We start from the raw sequence: 14,651 nt of genomic DNA, 5'->3' as shown, positions 1-14,651 counted from the left end.
CTCTTACCCAATCAGTAATGCTCATTTCGAATGCCACTTCATCATCTGCCGGATGGTCTACAAACCTATCATCATCAGTGACGTCAGTCAATCTGTAACCTTCCCCAATGGCAATCACTGTGCACCATCGTCTACCTTCATAATCATTTCCATCAAGCAAAGCCATTTCTCCTTTGACTGTGGCTGCTTGTAATTCTAAAGGGAAGACTTGCCCTTCCTCTTCATCCATAGGTATCTTTCGCCTGAATAAAAATTCATCAGGTATTCTCATAGTTCTGCCCACTAAACCTGGCAGCCATGTTAACGGAATATGTACCCCATAGTGAAAAACTTCTGGTTCTAAAGGTACTTCCCGTATGGCCACTTGTCCTGCAAACGCCATAATAATTTCACTCACGTTCAAATAATGCATTCCTGGTTTTGAACATACTATGCCTTTATCAGTGACAGAAATCGTCATGTTCGATTTGGTCATTAAATCTCGACCTAATATATTAACAGGTGGCTGCCTTGAATATAACAATGGCACAGACATGTCACACTCTCCTATAGAGACTGGCAATTCTTCAGTAAAAGGAACTCTACTTGTAGCTCCTGTGAAACCTTGAGTATTCATGGCATTTCCAGACATCAAAAATGTCCCCTCTTGTATACATGAGCGTGTTGCACCCATGTCTACTAAAAAAGAAAAAGATGTGCCTCCTATATTGACGTCAACCCTCGGTTCCTCTTGAGGATTGGGCGTCACAGATAGTATCAAAGACATCAAGTCTCCCAGTGAGCTTTCCTATTGTGGATACATTCTCATCCCTGTAACTGTGAAAGGATTCCATCCATCAACAGTAACACCCCCTATTATAGGAGTCATTAACTGTCCCATGCTTGTGCTTTGCTGTATCTGCATGGGTGACTGCTGTGACTTCCCTTGTGGTGGATTCATTGTTACCTGCTGTGTTCGTAGATCTTGTTGCATTCTTGGCGCTTGTGTTTGCTGCACTGTCTGATTGTGAGCAAACCAATCTCCATTCTGCTGCGAATATGCAGGCAGGTTTGCTATCCCCCCTCTTGAGAACTGCCCATTTTGCACATATCCTTGACTTCTACATGTGCGAGCATAATGCACTGACATACCACAGGTCCAACATATAAGAGTAGGTCTCCTAACTTGCCCGTCCTGCATGTCTTGACTATTGTTCTGTGTGTTTTAAAACCCACTTTGATTATTCTGGAAGTTTCCCAGATTATTCTGGAAGCCTCTACCTTGAAACCCTCCCCTTCCCCGTAGTGTAAATCCATTATTACCTTGATTGAACTGCCTTTGGTTATTCACCTGTGGCATGCTTGTTGCGAAACCGATCCGTCTCCACTAGTCAACATTACCCATTCAATTGAGTACTTTGACACATTTTTCTGCACTAGCTTTGCCTCTTCACCTTTCCTAGCATCATCTTTCTTTTGATTCTTCTCTTGCAACAGCCTGTAATAATGCGCAATGGTGAGCAGAATCTATGACCACAGGTTTGCCTCAATACCCACTAATTTCTTGAGCTGCTTTTGTACTGCTTCTGGCAGCCTTTGGCATAATATAGGATAACATACAGGTATGGATTTCCCCCAAGCCTCACGTGTCTCCAAAGCCCACTGCTCTTGGAAGTTCTGAATATAAACAAGAGAAGCATCCCCTTCCTGCATCTTCTTTGCCATTATAGCTCCCATGTAGGATGGATACAGTACTCTAAGCGCTTTCCAGACTGCCGCCCTACAGTTATTGAACGCTGGTCCATCATGAGCAGTGTTTACCGTACTAACACTAGAATACCCTGCTCTTGACCAAACGCCATCAGCCCTTTTCCCAAGGATAGAGATCAGGAGACCTTTAATGTCCCCTATAGCTAACTTGTTTCCTCCTGTCATCTTCTCTAACTCATGTATCCATTTCCCTGCGCCAGAAGTTAAGTTTACACCTTCAATTATCCATATCCCTCTGTGGCCAAGGTATGTGCTGTGGCCTAGCTTTTCATTTCTCTAACAAGGGAAACTGTGAAACCCTAAACTCACATTCGTCCCTCACTGCCTGTCTGTTCATAGCAGGGACAATGATTCCACTCTGCCTTCTTCCGGGCAGTGACCTTAACCTGCTCACATAAGGTGGCGAGTCCCCCCTCTCATCATGGGATCGCCCTCTAGGTTGATCTTGCCGTGTCAGGGATTCTGACGCCCGAGATTTGGGTAGGTCTAGATCCGACCATCTTACTTCCTTATCTATTGAAAAACACCCTTCAGGGCCACATACATTGCCTTCCTCCTCCCCATGGAAGGTTTCCCTATCCTCGTCTGACATATCCTGTCCCCAACTCGTGTGACTTCTCTCCTCCTCATCTCTATTCAGAGTCAGTCTATCTAAAGACAGCTCCTTTGGCTCAAAACTGCATGAGGCGCCTTCTTTGTCGTACAACTGCATATACTCGAGTCGATAATTTGTACCCTTCCCCCTGCAGCACTTTTAGTCCCTGTATCATGATAGACTCTATCTATAGCATCCCCAATGCTTCTAGAGTCAAACTCATCCTCTGGATTTGATCTAGATGGACATTCTATTGGCTCATGTGCTGGGAAGAACTCTTCTGTGTCTTCTATGTCTTCTCATGCCACTACTGGATTAAGATCCATGAACTCTTTTTCAATACACTCAAGATCACGTGCTCTCTGCCTCCTCTTTCGTTCTAGTTCATCATCAAATTCTCTTTGTTTCCTTGCTTCCTCTCTTACTCTTGCTTCCTCTTTTCTTTTCATATCTCTCCTCTCATTTGCCCAAAGTGGCAGATTCAAGGTTAGATGGCAGTTAAAGGGATTTTCATTTCACAACAATAAGAGCAAACGGGAATAATGTATTGGTTCAGTTGCAAAAGGAAACTCTCTTACAGCCGTTCCGGCGGGAAAGGCCTTCTCCCCTGCTTCCCCCCTGCTGGCCCTTGTCTTTGAGTTGGGGCTTTTGTGGATTTCCCGCACACTGGTTAATTGAGTATGTGAGTCTGGCCCTTCCTTGGCCCGTAGTCTTTGGGTTTGGTCAAGCTTGCAGTTCTCCAATAAGGAAAGGCAATGTGCAAGTTTCTTGTGCAGTGCTCTAGCCACTTAAGTTTAGGAATGTGGCCTGAAATACTGTTTGCCATCCTCCTAATCTAGGCACGAAGGACAATCCAGTGCTGATTCTCTGTAGTGTAAGCACCCTGATGCTTGATGAGATTTTACTGCCTCATACTACTGCCTGCCTCCTCAGCTGAGATCTGCCGGGGACCAAATTTACTCACTGATCTTACTTTTATGGGATGCCTGGGCTGCCACTCTTTTAGTGCAATATCTGCCGCTATAGTCTTTACCTCTCTCTCTCTGATAGTACATCGCCTCGTGTGCAGTCAAAAAGTCAAAAACATTATGTCGAAAGACTTAATGTCGAAAAAAAAGTAAAAAAATAAAAAATTTGAATGTTTTATTTTTTTAATTGTATGCTTATGTTGGGGGGTTGGGGGGAACCCCCCCCCCCCATTTCGAACAAAAATCAATTTAAAAAAAATGCAAATTGTTTTCCGATTTTTTTTTTCTCGACATTATGACTTTCGACATGTCATTCCATTTTATGACTGTAAACCCACCTCCTCCACTCCCCAATAATTCTCCTTTACGTGATGACACCCCTTTCCTGCTCCAGCCTCCTTCAGTCCTCATCACCTCTCCTCTTGATATGTCTATCCTGCTAGAAACTTCTCCAGGTTCTACCTCCAACCTTCAGATCTCTCCTCCTGCTCAGTTCTGCTCTCGCTCCCTCTCCACTTTCCTCCGAACCCCTTCCTCGAATTTCTGCTCAAATACCCAACTCTGCCATAGTGAGCTAGCTGAATTATGTAATGGGGTCTCTCCTATCCTGGAGTGGGATTTACTGATATTAAAGGCACATTTTTCTGATGGGCCTTCTCAGCTGTGACTGGCCTGGGGTGCAGGGTCATGTGGTTTGGTAGGGGGCTGGCCTGGGGGTTACAAGAAGGCCCGCCACCATCTTGAAATTTAGAAGGCCTATGTATAGGTCCAGAGTCCCACTCCCTTTTCTGAAAAGCGTTCGTGTTATTTTCTGCTTGAGTCTGGGTAGTTCTAACCTCTCAGAGAGTGATTCAGAAGTCTGAAAACCTCTTGGTAAGCATTGGAGCTGTTGGCTACTTTTAATTCTTTTCGTCACAGGGAATTTACACGTTTGTAACCCCCACCAGACAGAGAGAAGGCTGTGTCTTAATTTCTTTCTTTGCGTCTTCTGCTGGAACCATCCTTGTATTGGTGTGGTTTTGTATATCCCCCAAACCCCAAGCACAAGTCACAATATTAGCTGAGTTTCCTGGTAGCTGTGCTGCAGGGGAGAATGTATTTTCCCGCTCACTGGGGATTGTCAAGTGTTGTAACAATGTTTCTTTCAAGACAGTGGCTTCCCTTTCCTTCCTACACTAGAGTTGTGGGTCCGGTTAGAGAACTGAAATGCCTCTCTGCCAGCACGCACTTTTTGGAAAAATTTTCTCTGAGGCTGCTGTACAGCTTATTTTGGTCCCTGAAAAGGGGAGAAGGGATGAGGGTATATAGGAATCCCTGTGATTACCCTCCTCATGGGTATCCTCAACCCACCATAGGCATTTCAACTCATTTTGTGATGAGGCAATTCACTGCGTATTTTGTGTCATTTTTAGGGGGTTGTGGGTTCTGGAAGTAGGGCAAAAGGAATTGTATGCTCTAGGAGTGTGGGGCAGTCAGTGGGGGGGTATGAGGGTCTTACTCCCCCATATAAATGTTCCAGAAGATGTGGTGAAATGTTCCTTGAGGTGGGCTGGGCAACACCATCCTCATAACCCTGCACACCAGTTGGGTTTGAGGGGCGCTTGCCTTCCTTTGACTGTGCCTTGCCTTAATGCAGGGACCCAGTGGGTGGTCTGAGGATCCAGTATATACCTCCTCCAGGAACAGCATCCGCTAGCTCTGGGGGGCACCTGACTGCATTGGCCACCCCACTGCGGGGCTCCAAGGTTAGACAGGGGACAATATTTGCTACATTTTGATTTATGCTTACATTTTCCCTCCCTGACAGTTTTCCTATCTGACTACTTAACTTTTACTCTCCCTGTCATGTCCTTATAACCTGCTCCTGCTATTATCTTGCCCCCAAATTCAGTGGCCCATTGGCAGCGTGTACCTTTATGAAGTGGCCACTATCATACCCCCCCTCGCTATCAACAATAGGAAGCAGCAGGAGTGCGAGCAGAACTCGAAACGCTCTCAGGGCACATTTTCTTGAATAGCAAAATTAATTCGGCAGAATTGTTCTCTCTCTTTATCCCGGAGTTATGATGCAAGCGTTGCAGCAAAAGAGAGCACAATATCACAAAGATTCCCTGAAATTGGGCAGCTACCTGCCATCCTGCTTCGACTAATTGTGTACCTTCCCCACAAACCCCAATGGTTTCGATAAACATCAATGGGATCTAGTAAAGCTTTAGCGCCCTCCATCCAATTGTCACTTCAATGGGATCACAGACAAACACGGGAATTTTCCCAATTTGCAGGCTCAACGGGACAGAGTTGCACAATTTCTGAAACAAAACATCTTATCAAATCACCTCATGTACTTACAATGTGTAATTTCTAGAGCTGGCCCTTACAAGGCGTACTGATGGATCTTGCGAATGACGTGTGTGCTTTTGTTACTGTGCTGGCACGTGAGTAGGCCTACACCTTGTCTGTGCGTTTACAGAAACATCCTCACCTGGAACCAGAATATAAAGTGCTGGTCCATGCTCCATTTCCCATTCACCTCTTTTGGAGGATGTGTTATTTGTGTTTAGAGAACAGACTTCATGGCACGTGTCTTGCAAAATCATTTCATTCCCAACACAAAGGCAGAACGTATAGCAAAGTGCTATGTAGTAATGTCTATGTTATTGTTTGTAAATACATTCATCATCTTTAATTTGTACGTTTTTATTGAGTAAGTTTTTTAAGTAGCGTTCTATTTTCTCAACAAATACACCTTGTTCTGAGGAGTGCCTGTGCAAGCGGTGTAGATTGTTCGTGGGCTTGTGGACCAAGCGCAGGGCCTTTAAAGAGTTGATGGAGTAAATGGGTCTGATGGCCAATGTCATCTTATTCAGAAATATTGATGTATGGGTCCAAATTACCCCCCTGTCAGTCAGGCTGCTGAGTTGGGTACTACTTAAGCAATAAGCCTCGAGCTGGGGGGCTGAGGGGCGTTGCAGCTTCAGGTAATGCCCCAGTGTCCATAGTTACAGTCCAGAGCGAAGCGAGCGGCTTAACGCAGGCCCCAGGGCATTACCTGAAACGGTAATGCCCCCTCAGCAAGGGGCTTATTGCTAATAGTACCCCGGCCCATTGGACCGGGGTACTAGTAGTGACTTTTTAAAAGTTGTAAAACGCCTTCGGCACTGAGCAACTGAAAACAGAGTCCCTTCTCCCTTTCCCTGGCTGCCATTAAAAAGCGATAAAAAAAGTAAACAATGAAGATAGCCACCAGGGAACGGGGAAAAGGGAGCTTTACATGGCAGCCATTCAAACATTGAACAGGACTGGGAGGAAGGCTTTGTCGGGCTTGTAACGACTCCGGTAGGGCCAGTGAGCTCCTTTGTTACAAGCTCATTTTCCCTCGGGTATTTATAAAACTTAACTGAGCGCTTTGTTGTTTCAGGGCAATACATATTCTGAGATTTTAGCACAAAATGGATCACCACTTTTTCTCAACCACAAAGCAACATGTTGTAATGTAACATTGATATATTTACTGTTCTTAATTTTAATGTTTCCTATTAAACTATGCCATTAAACCATTTAGTTGGAGTTTGTGTAGAATGCAATCTTGTTTTTGTAGTTCTTTTTATTTAAAACACATTTTCTCCTGCACCCTTCTCACGTATGAACGAAGTGAAAGCTCAGGTAACAGCAGCCTTTCCTTGTGATCCTTCAGTATAACTATGATAGGTTGGGAGGGGATACAAGCAAGCATTCTAGAATCCAATGTAAGTGGTGGGATTATACTGTAAAGACGCCCTCTTCATTTGCAAAGCCAGACCTATTGACTTTTCCAGTGGGTGTTTGCACAGCGGTCTCAATCCCATACATACATATATACATGACAAAGGTGAGAGAGCAGATTTATCTCATTAGATATGTTCTTTATTTGATACAATGGGCATGCTGTTTTTTTCCGACTAGTTCACACATAATGTTCCATTCCAAGTTATTTTCAACTATTTGACTGAAGATATTGTAACCAATGCCCTGTTTTATTTTTGCATTAATCTCCTTTACTACAATGCACCAATTGTACAGTTCCTTCTTGGATTTAACGACAGAGTGAGGCTTGCAAAGGCGCATGACTAAACAATAACCAAAGATAAAAATAGTGATAAAGAAAAATGTCACCGAATTGCATTTTCTTTTAATGTATGGTTATATTTTTCGTTCATACTTTTCACTTCCTATATTTTCTCCATGCAATGTATTTTTGTGAAATTTCTAAATGCTTTCCTTGTTTATTTTTCACATTCTACCTTTCTTTCTTGCTTTCTTTTTCTTTCTCTAAATTCTTGCACTCATTGTTTCCCTGTTGTTTCCCATATTCTAATTTAAATGAGGCTTTCTAGATCTGTCTACTTTTAACTATATGTATGCCTTTTTTTGTTCCTCCTCCTGTATACATTGCACTCACATTTTGACCTCCCTTCAAGAGACGGAGGTTGCGTTATTGCCCAAAGAAGAACTCAATTGACTCAAGACCTCATAAGTGAAGCAACCACCTTGACACTTTATCGGAAATTGTCCATGAACTAGAAGAAATTATATGTTCTCCCCTATATAACTATGCAATAAGAGAGAACACATTTTAATGGGTTAGATAAGATCTTGGATCTCACAAGAGCTACGTTATTTAGCCTGATGAAGGAGTAGAAGAGACATTGTTTAGAGATTGCAATTTTGCGAATCTCTCATGGAAAGGCCGAAACGCTGTGTGTCAACATTATGTTATAACTACATCCTGTGGTAGTAAGATGAGGGATATTGAACAACAAGAATCCCCCAGGGAAGTCCATGTGTGTCATACCGAGCTATGAGAAGATACTGAGAGCCTTGTTGAATCAGAAGTGAAACGGAATGAGTTGTGTTAGGGACCTCACTGTATTGATTCAAGAGTACAAGAAGATTGAGCTTGGAAGCACTACGATACTCCCTCAGACCAATGTTTGCAGACTGGTTGAACATTGTACTGTAGTTTGCTTATTTGCACAAACATTTTTGGGCACTTTAACTAACCCCATTTTTGCACAATTGCATTTATCGCACTTTAGGATAGGACATATGGTATGTGATGTGTTTTAAGAAATGTTGTATAGCTCTGCAATAAAAAGAAGTACGTATTTTATTCAAAAAGAGATTTCTCTGAATACTGTTTGTATTGAAAGAGTTGGAGTATCAAGAAGAGTAAGTCATATGACTGCTCGCTGAAGCATTTATAGACTATGTAGTAGTGAAACAGGAGCAGGGGGAAGTCTGTGTTTCTGTATTTTATTGATGTACCCCTCCCTCCCAGCTATAGCACTAGCCCCTGGTAACAAAAAATTGGGAATCGACCTGTTGTGTGTAGATGCGTGTACAGAGCAAGACTTGCATCAGCAGGAGCAGTCCGGGTCTTCCACACTGCCTCAGTGTTCCTCATCACTGGATGCTCCTCCGCAAACATATGTCAAGGCTGACGGCATAGTCCGTTTCCAAAATGCCTTCAATGTTTAGCAATGCGACCTAGCGCTCATGTAGCACTTTTTGGGGAAAAGCAAATATTGCCATTCAGGGTACGAAGCAAGATGTCATAACTTCCTTTCACTAGCAATTTGAGTGAAACTGAAACCAATGACCTCTGTGGGAAAGACACTCTAGCCTTTAGCCTTCCAGCCTCGGCTCTGGCTCCATCGCCTCCTCTGCCTTCGTCCACTCCCGGGTCTGTCCTGGTTGGCGCCTAGAAGTCATATTGAGATACAAAGATGGTGACGTGGAAGATGTGTCTCCCCAAGAGAGTCTTCCTCGACATTTCTGTCATCTCTAGCTCCACCTCCAAGGTGGCGGGCCCGATCACGGGGCTGGTCAGTGTCAGTACACCTGTGTAGCGGTCCGAGCGCTCGACGGCAAGAGAACTGTGACCTTTACCCCCAGTGATGGCAAAGCGAAGACTGTCCCCCATAAAGTGGCTGGTTGACATTGTGAACAGGACCTTCGGAGCCGAGCGGTTGGAGTGGAGGGGCAGGTAATGGTAGGAGATCGAGTTGGCAGACAATTGGCAGGATTTACTGTCCATTGGGCATGGGTTGCGCTCACACTGACTGGGAAAAAAAGAGAAATTGAAGAGAAAAGGAAAATTTTAAAAAAACAGAAGACCAAGCAATAAACACAAAGGTCATATTATAACATACATCATATGAACTCTGTTATCTAATAACACATTGCATATATAGTAGTTCATTTTGAATTATATTGGTTACATGTGAAAAACATCTCTTCTATGGTCCTACAGACCATATTTGAGGTTTGAGGGCCCCCTTTTCATTTACAGGGAATAGAAACATTTACCACCCTACAGTGGCTCCCACACTGTATATGAGAACAATTCGGAAATCCTCCTATTTCAAAGAATAAGAAAAGACAGAAGGTACGATAAGGACACCATCATCGTCAAAAAAGTGTGCAGCGGCTGAAAGTTTTATTTAATATTAGACTTTGCATGAATCCGCCTGTTTTGGTTGTATTACCCTCCTCTAAATTGCATACTCTTTCCGTAGGCCATCCACCAACAAAATCCTGCTACACATTTAAAAAAGGTTTTTGAAGCCTATACTGTATACATGTGTTCGGTGGTTGCCACAGTTGCACGGCTAAGGAAGACGCTTCCAGAGGGCCCTACCTCGTACAGAAGATCTTCTTCATGTCATAGATGTGACTCTGTTGAGTGGGTTCATGCTCTCCTACACTGGCTTACTGTGCAGGCAATAGAGTAATTATGTGCTCAATAAATATTATAATACTAATAATAATATGCCAAACAATGGATGTGGTTACTTCCTTTGTCAACAATCCTTTCTGCGAGATAAAATAAATTAAAACAATTACCCTAGCCCCAGCGCACAAGGTATAGAACCGAAGGCAGTATTATTTTTAAATCCGTACATTTTAATAGTCTACAAACAAAATCGCTGACCTTCTAATAACGGTTTCGTAGAACACTGAATAGGGTTTTCAGTGTTGAGTCTCTCTCCTTTCATTTTCATTAAAACACTCACAGCTCCATTTTTATAACTCTTATTCCATTTGAAAGTTCATTTATTTGAGAAGGTTTTTGTTTCTAGCCTGTTATGCTTGGAGTTTGCTCATGTTTGCATTGCTCTATTGAACATAACCATATCGTATAGTGATCCAACGCCCAGAAGGTTGGGTGCACATGTCGAATTTGTGGCCATACTCATATCTTAATCATGCCCCTGTGATGAAATGACTGCTGCTCTGCAGGAGTAAATGGATGAGTAGTGGTTTCTAAACTCTTACTAATCACACTTCCACAACACAGGCTGTGATCTCAATCAAGAAGATGAAACAGGCTCAACATGAAGGGTACACCTCATTCACTGCTTAAAGATGCCAATGGCCGAGGGTAGGCTGTACTCTTCAAAAGGGGCATGAACCAGCAAGGAAGCATCCAGGACAACAATAATACTGTGGTACCAAAATAAAAGTAACGTTCAATCAAGGTTCTGTAGAAATAGGAGACTTTAAACTAAAGATGCAAAAACACTATTAAAACACGAACAACCCACCCTATAAAGGAATACTTATACTATACAGAGTTTTGGATGAAAGGGGCACTCTGGGTTTGAAGATAGCGGTAAGCATGCAAATATGTTTGCAGCAATGTTCAAGTATGTCTTTTGGTAAAGAGTCGAACATGTCAAACTGGGTTTCTTTGTGCTTTACAGCAGACCGAGTTGGTATAGAGATGTTTGATTCAGGTGTTTCCCAATGGGTCAAGTCTGTATCATGTCGGGTGCTAGGTCAAACAATGTGGCGCTATTCAACAGCAGCGGGCGGTTCAAAGGTACTAGGGAACAAGCAGGCGAGGTTGAGTCGACGACTCAAAAATGGATTGAAGGGGGTCAAAATGCATAGAATGTCAAGAAGAGCTCCATGGATCTTGCAATGGCATGGGGTGGCTTGAAAGAGGTAGAGTCTGCTTGAAAGCAATTTAAGGAGCGATACAGATCCCAAAGCTGTTCCTTTGATTCTGGGTTGCTGTGGGTCCTTGTCTCAGGGTCTCGGAGGATAAGGTGAGTCCTTCTCCTGCCTTTATCAGCCAGGAAGGTTGCAAGAGAGTACTTGTACGGCTGACACTTCCAGTAGACAGGGTATGAGTGTCTGCTCCAAAATATCCCCTGGAGTGTCCGGTTGGAAGATCTTGCTCCATTGAAAAGCTTTTTCTTCACCCCAATGACTGTGGACTTTGAGCAGACACCAATAACGTTCCAAAGAGCATTCCTCAAAGGGGACGCGGCTTTCACCCCCTTAGTAATTTTTCCACAGCAGATTGGTCCATTTCAAGCCCCTGTCGGGCCAATCTCAGCTGTTGCAACAAGCGATTGTCCTTCTGATTTCAGCTTGCAAAGTGCCTTGTCTGTAGGAAGGAGTGTTTGTGGCCTAGGCATTTCCAAAGTGGTGGAAGCCCTTCTCTGGTTGTAACTTCTCTCCTGGGCTACTCTAAACTTCCCCCTCCCCATGTCTGTCTTATATCAAATAGACTCTAGTTCTTACCACCCTGGCGTTATTTCCTGATTGTGCTGGTATGGTCTCCTTTGACGCACTTATCTTCACCGTTCCCCTTGGCACTCTATGCTGTCCTCCTGGAAATATGTCAAGCCTTTGCAGCAGATAACAAAAGACGCTTCAAGGGTTGGACCCAACCATTTGTTTGCCTAGCACAGCCCCAGACAATGTTACACAACCCTCTGACAGTTGTATGAGTCACTAGAAACCAGTTTAACAACTTGAAATGGGTTTTTGGCAATTATAACTGCCTCTCTCCAAAGGCCACAATATCAAACCAGATAAAGCTTAATTTGTATATGTTACCGATCAGCCATCAGGCCTTTGGGATCCCCAGTTATATTTAATTAGGTTCATGGGTGCCCCCTGTTAAGGTCGGAATTAATTTAGATTCCAGCAGGCTGTTTGCTCCTCTGTTGCTGCGATGTTGCCAAAACTACAGGGCAGCTGCTGGAATGTCAGTTGGCAAAGGCCAGCCAAGAGAACATGTCTACTATACTTTCTAGAGTGTAGCATTTGGAAAGTGAGGCCTGATTAGTAGAGACCACTATTTGGGACAGAGTTATCTGTATGCATCATTTTGTGTCACAAAAAGAAATGTCTGGGATTGCCTACCCGCACAGATGCCATTCTGTCACAGCCTTCCAACCAACAGATTTGATTATTTTTATTAATGGGGCCAACATAGGGAGTTTGCACCTCATTTTACTTATATGTCCACCAAGAAGCCAATCGGTTGACAGACAATTCTGAAGGGGAGCGCATTAAATGATTCACTCCATGAAAGGAAGGTCAAAGATCCATGTGTCGGATTGTCCTTAACCATATGACTCAAAATGGAATTGACCTCTTTTGCGTCTCTCACAGGAAAAGGATGAGGTGAATAACTATGGGTAGCAGAGGGTTATCTACAACGGAACAAGAATACACTTCCTGGGTTTGATCTAAAATAAAGTGTAATGATAAAATAAATAATATATTATTAGAGTTTTCTCTACCTTACTTGTCTCCTCAAGTTCTCTGAAGCACAACACAGTCTGAGCGATATAGCGCTCCGCTGCTTCTTTGCCTAGTTTGCTTCACAGAGTAGGAGTGTTCTGCTTACTTTTTGTAATCGACAGGAGAAGGATAGTGCCTGGCACAATGCTCCCTGATCTTGGGATAGAATGCTCCGGTTCACTATAAATATAAGTTAGGGTGCACTTTGCTCCTTTACTGAAGGGATCTCATATGCCCCAATATATATATATATATATATATATATATATATATATATATATATATATATATCTCTCTCTCTCTCTCTCTCTCTCTCTCTCTCTCTCTCTCTCTCTCTCTCTCTCTCTCTCTCTCTCTCTCTCTCTCTCTCTCAGGGATATAGTGCCCTACTCATTCCAAAGGTTGACATGACTCGTTTCCCTCCATCAGTTATAGTGTCCCTCGCACTCAGGAAGGATGTGGCGCCCTTCATGTCTGGAAGTGGTTCCTTTGCTCTCTTACTTCCCCACGTAAAGGTTTTAATATCTTTCTCACTCAGTGGAGGGGGATATGAGCCATTCACGCCAGGGAATAGTTTATTTGCCATTTATTTATTGTTTGCTTTTATTTATATGTTGTTTATATGTTGCTCTCTCCTATGGGTTGTAGGGCTCCTTCACTCAGGTGGGATATGGTGCCTTTCACACAAGGCATTGGTTCCCTCGCTCTCTTACTGTTTGTTAACCTTTATGGGGTCTTTCTCAATTGGGGGGAAATGATACATTTAACCTCTGGGAATTGTTCCATTGCTTTCTTGCTATCTCTCTAAAGAGTTGTACTACCCTTCTCACTCAGGAGAGAAATGGTGCTCTTCACACTGGAGGTAGGCTCCATGTCTAAGCCATCAAGGGGGGCTTGGTTCCTGAGGTTGCTCCTCAAACTTTTCCACAACTGTTGGGCTAGCTGTCACAGAGACTTCACAGTTCCATCCCTCTCTTTATCTCTCTCCTAAGGGTTAGACTGCCCTTCTCACTCAAAAAGGATGCGGGAGGCGCCCTTCACACCAAAGGTAGGCCCAAGTTCTAAGGTCTCATGGGGTCCTGGTCCCTGACATAGCTCCTTAAACACCTCCATGGCTGTGGGGCTAGCTGTCCCAGAGACTTCACAGTTCTCCACAATTAGCCCCTTCCAAGCCATACCACTTCCTACACGCCTCTTGGAAGGATGTTAGTCTTGTAGCTACAAACCTGTTTCCTCCAGTTTGCCTCAGGGTCCTCGGTCTTTGCTGGCGCTCATGCCCCCACATTTGCTCTCTTGTTCCAGCGTTGGCTCTACTTTGCTCTCTCTTGCAATGACTGCCCAAGTGTAGTAAAGCTTTGTAAGGAGTCTTCGTATGAATTTTGTGAGAACATTGTTCCTCCTCCAGTTGCCCTGCACTGTCCTGAACTAATATAAACACTGATGGCTACTTTGCAGGGCATTACCCGGCATTGCATGCTGCTACTGAACATGCCATGGGGAGTTCAATATTGCTGGGTTGTGCTTAATATTCCATGAATTGAGCCTAAATTCCCAGGAATTGTGCCTGGTATAGCATGAGAATTTTTTAATGTGTCAATGAGGCTGCTCGGTGCTCCAGAGTACCACCTGTGATGTCAAAGTGCTGGTCTCCTTCGCCACCACACCCATCCTCACGTGCCATTACATTTGCGCTCTGGCCAGGATGTCGCGAGGGGCTGAAGCCAGCTGCCAGTTTATGTGGGATCGCAATGAAA

The 14,651-nt window shown here is 43.7% G+C and overlaps 1 protein-coding gene across 3 annotated transcripts in view; it reads right to left on the bottom strand.

The window, feature by feature from the left end:
- Window positions 1–7,193: 7,193 nt before the first annotated feature.
- The window catches only part of LOC138583121 (fibulin-7-like), a 94,837-nt gene continuing 87,379 nt past the window's right edge, over window positions 7,194–14,651 (bottom strand). For all 3 annotated transcript variants that reach the window (XM_069655093.1, XM_069655084.1, XM_069655101.1), the window contains one exon: window positions 7,194–9,413. In XM_069655093.1, coding sequence (XP_069511194.1) covers window positions 9,053–9,413 — 361 coding nt within the window. In that variant the 3' untranslated portion in view covers window positions 7,194–9,052. The remainder of the gene's footprint in view (window positions 9,414–14,651) is intronic.

The sequence above is a fragment of the Ambystoma mexicanum genome, chromosome 1p (assembly GCF_040938575.1).
Source record: "Ambystoma mexicanum isolate Mex_15411 chromosome 1p, UKY_AmexF1_1, whole genome shotgun sequence".
Taxonomy (NCBI): domain Eukaryota; kingdom Metazoa; phylum Chordata; class Amphibia; order Caudata; family Ambystomatidae; genus Ambystoma; species Ambystoma mexicanum.
Note: the sequence above shows the minus strand (reverse complement) of the source record. Positions and strands in the feature narration are given on the sequence as shown.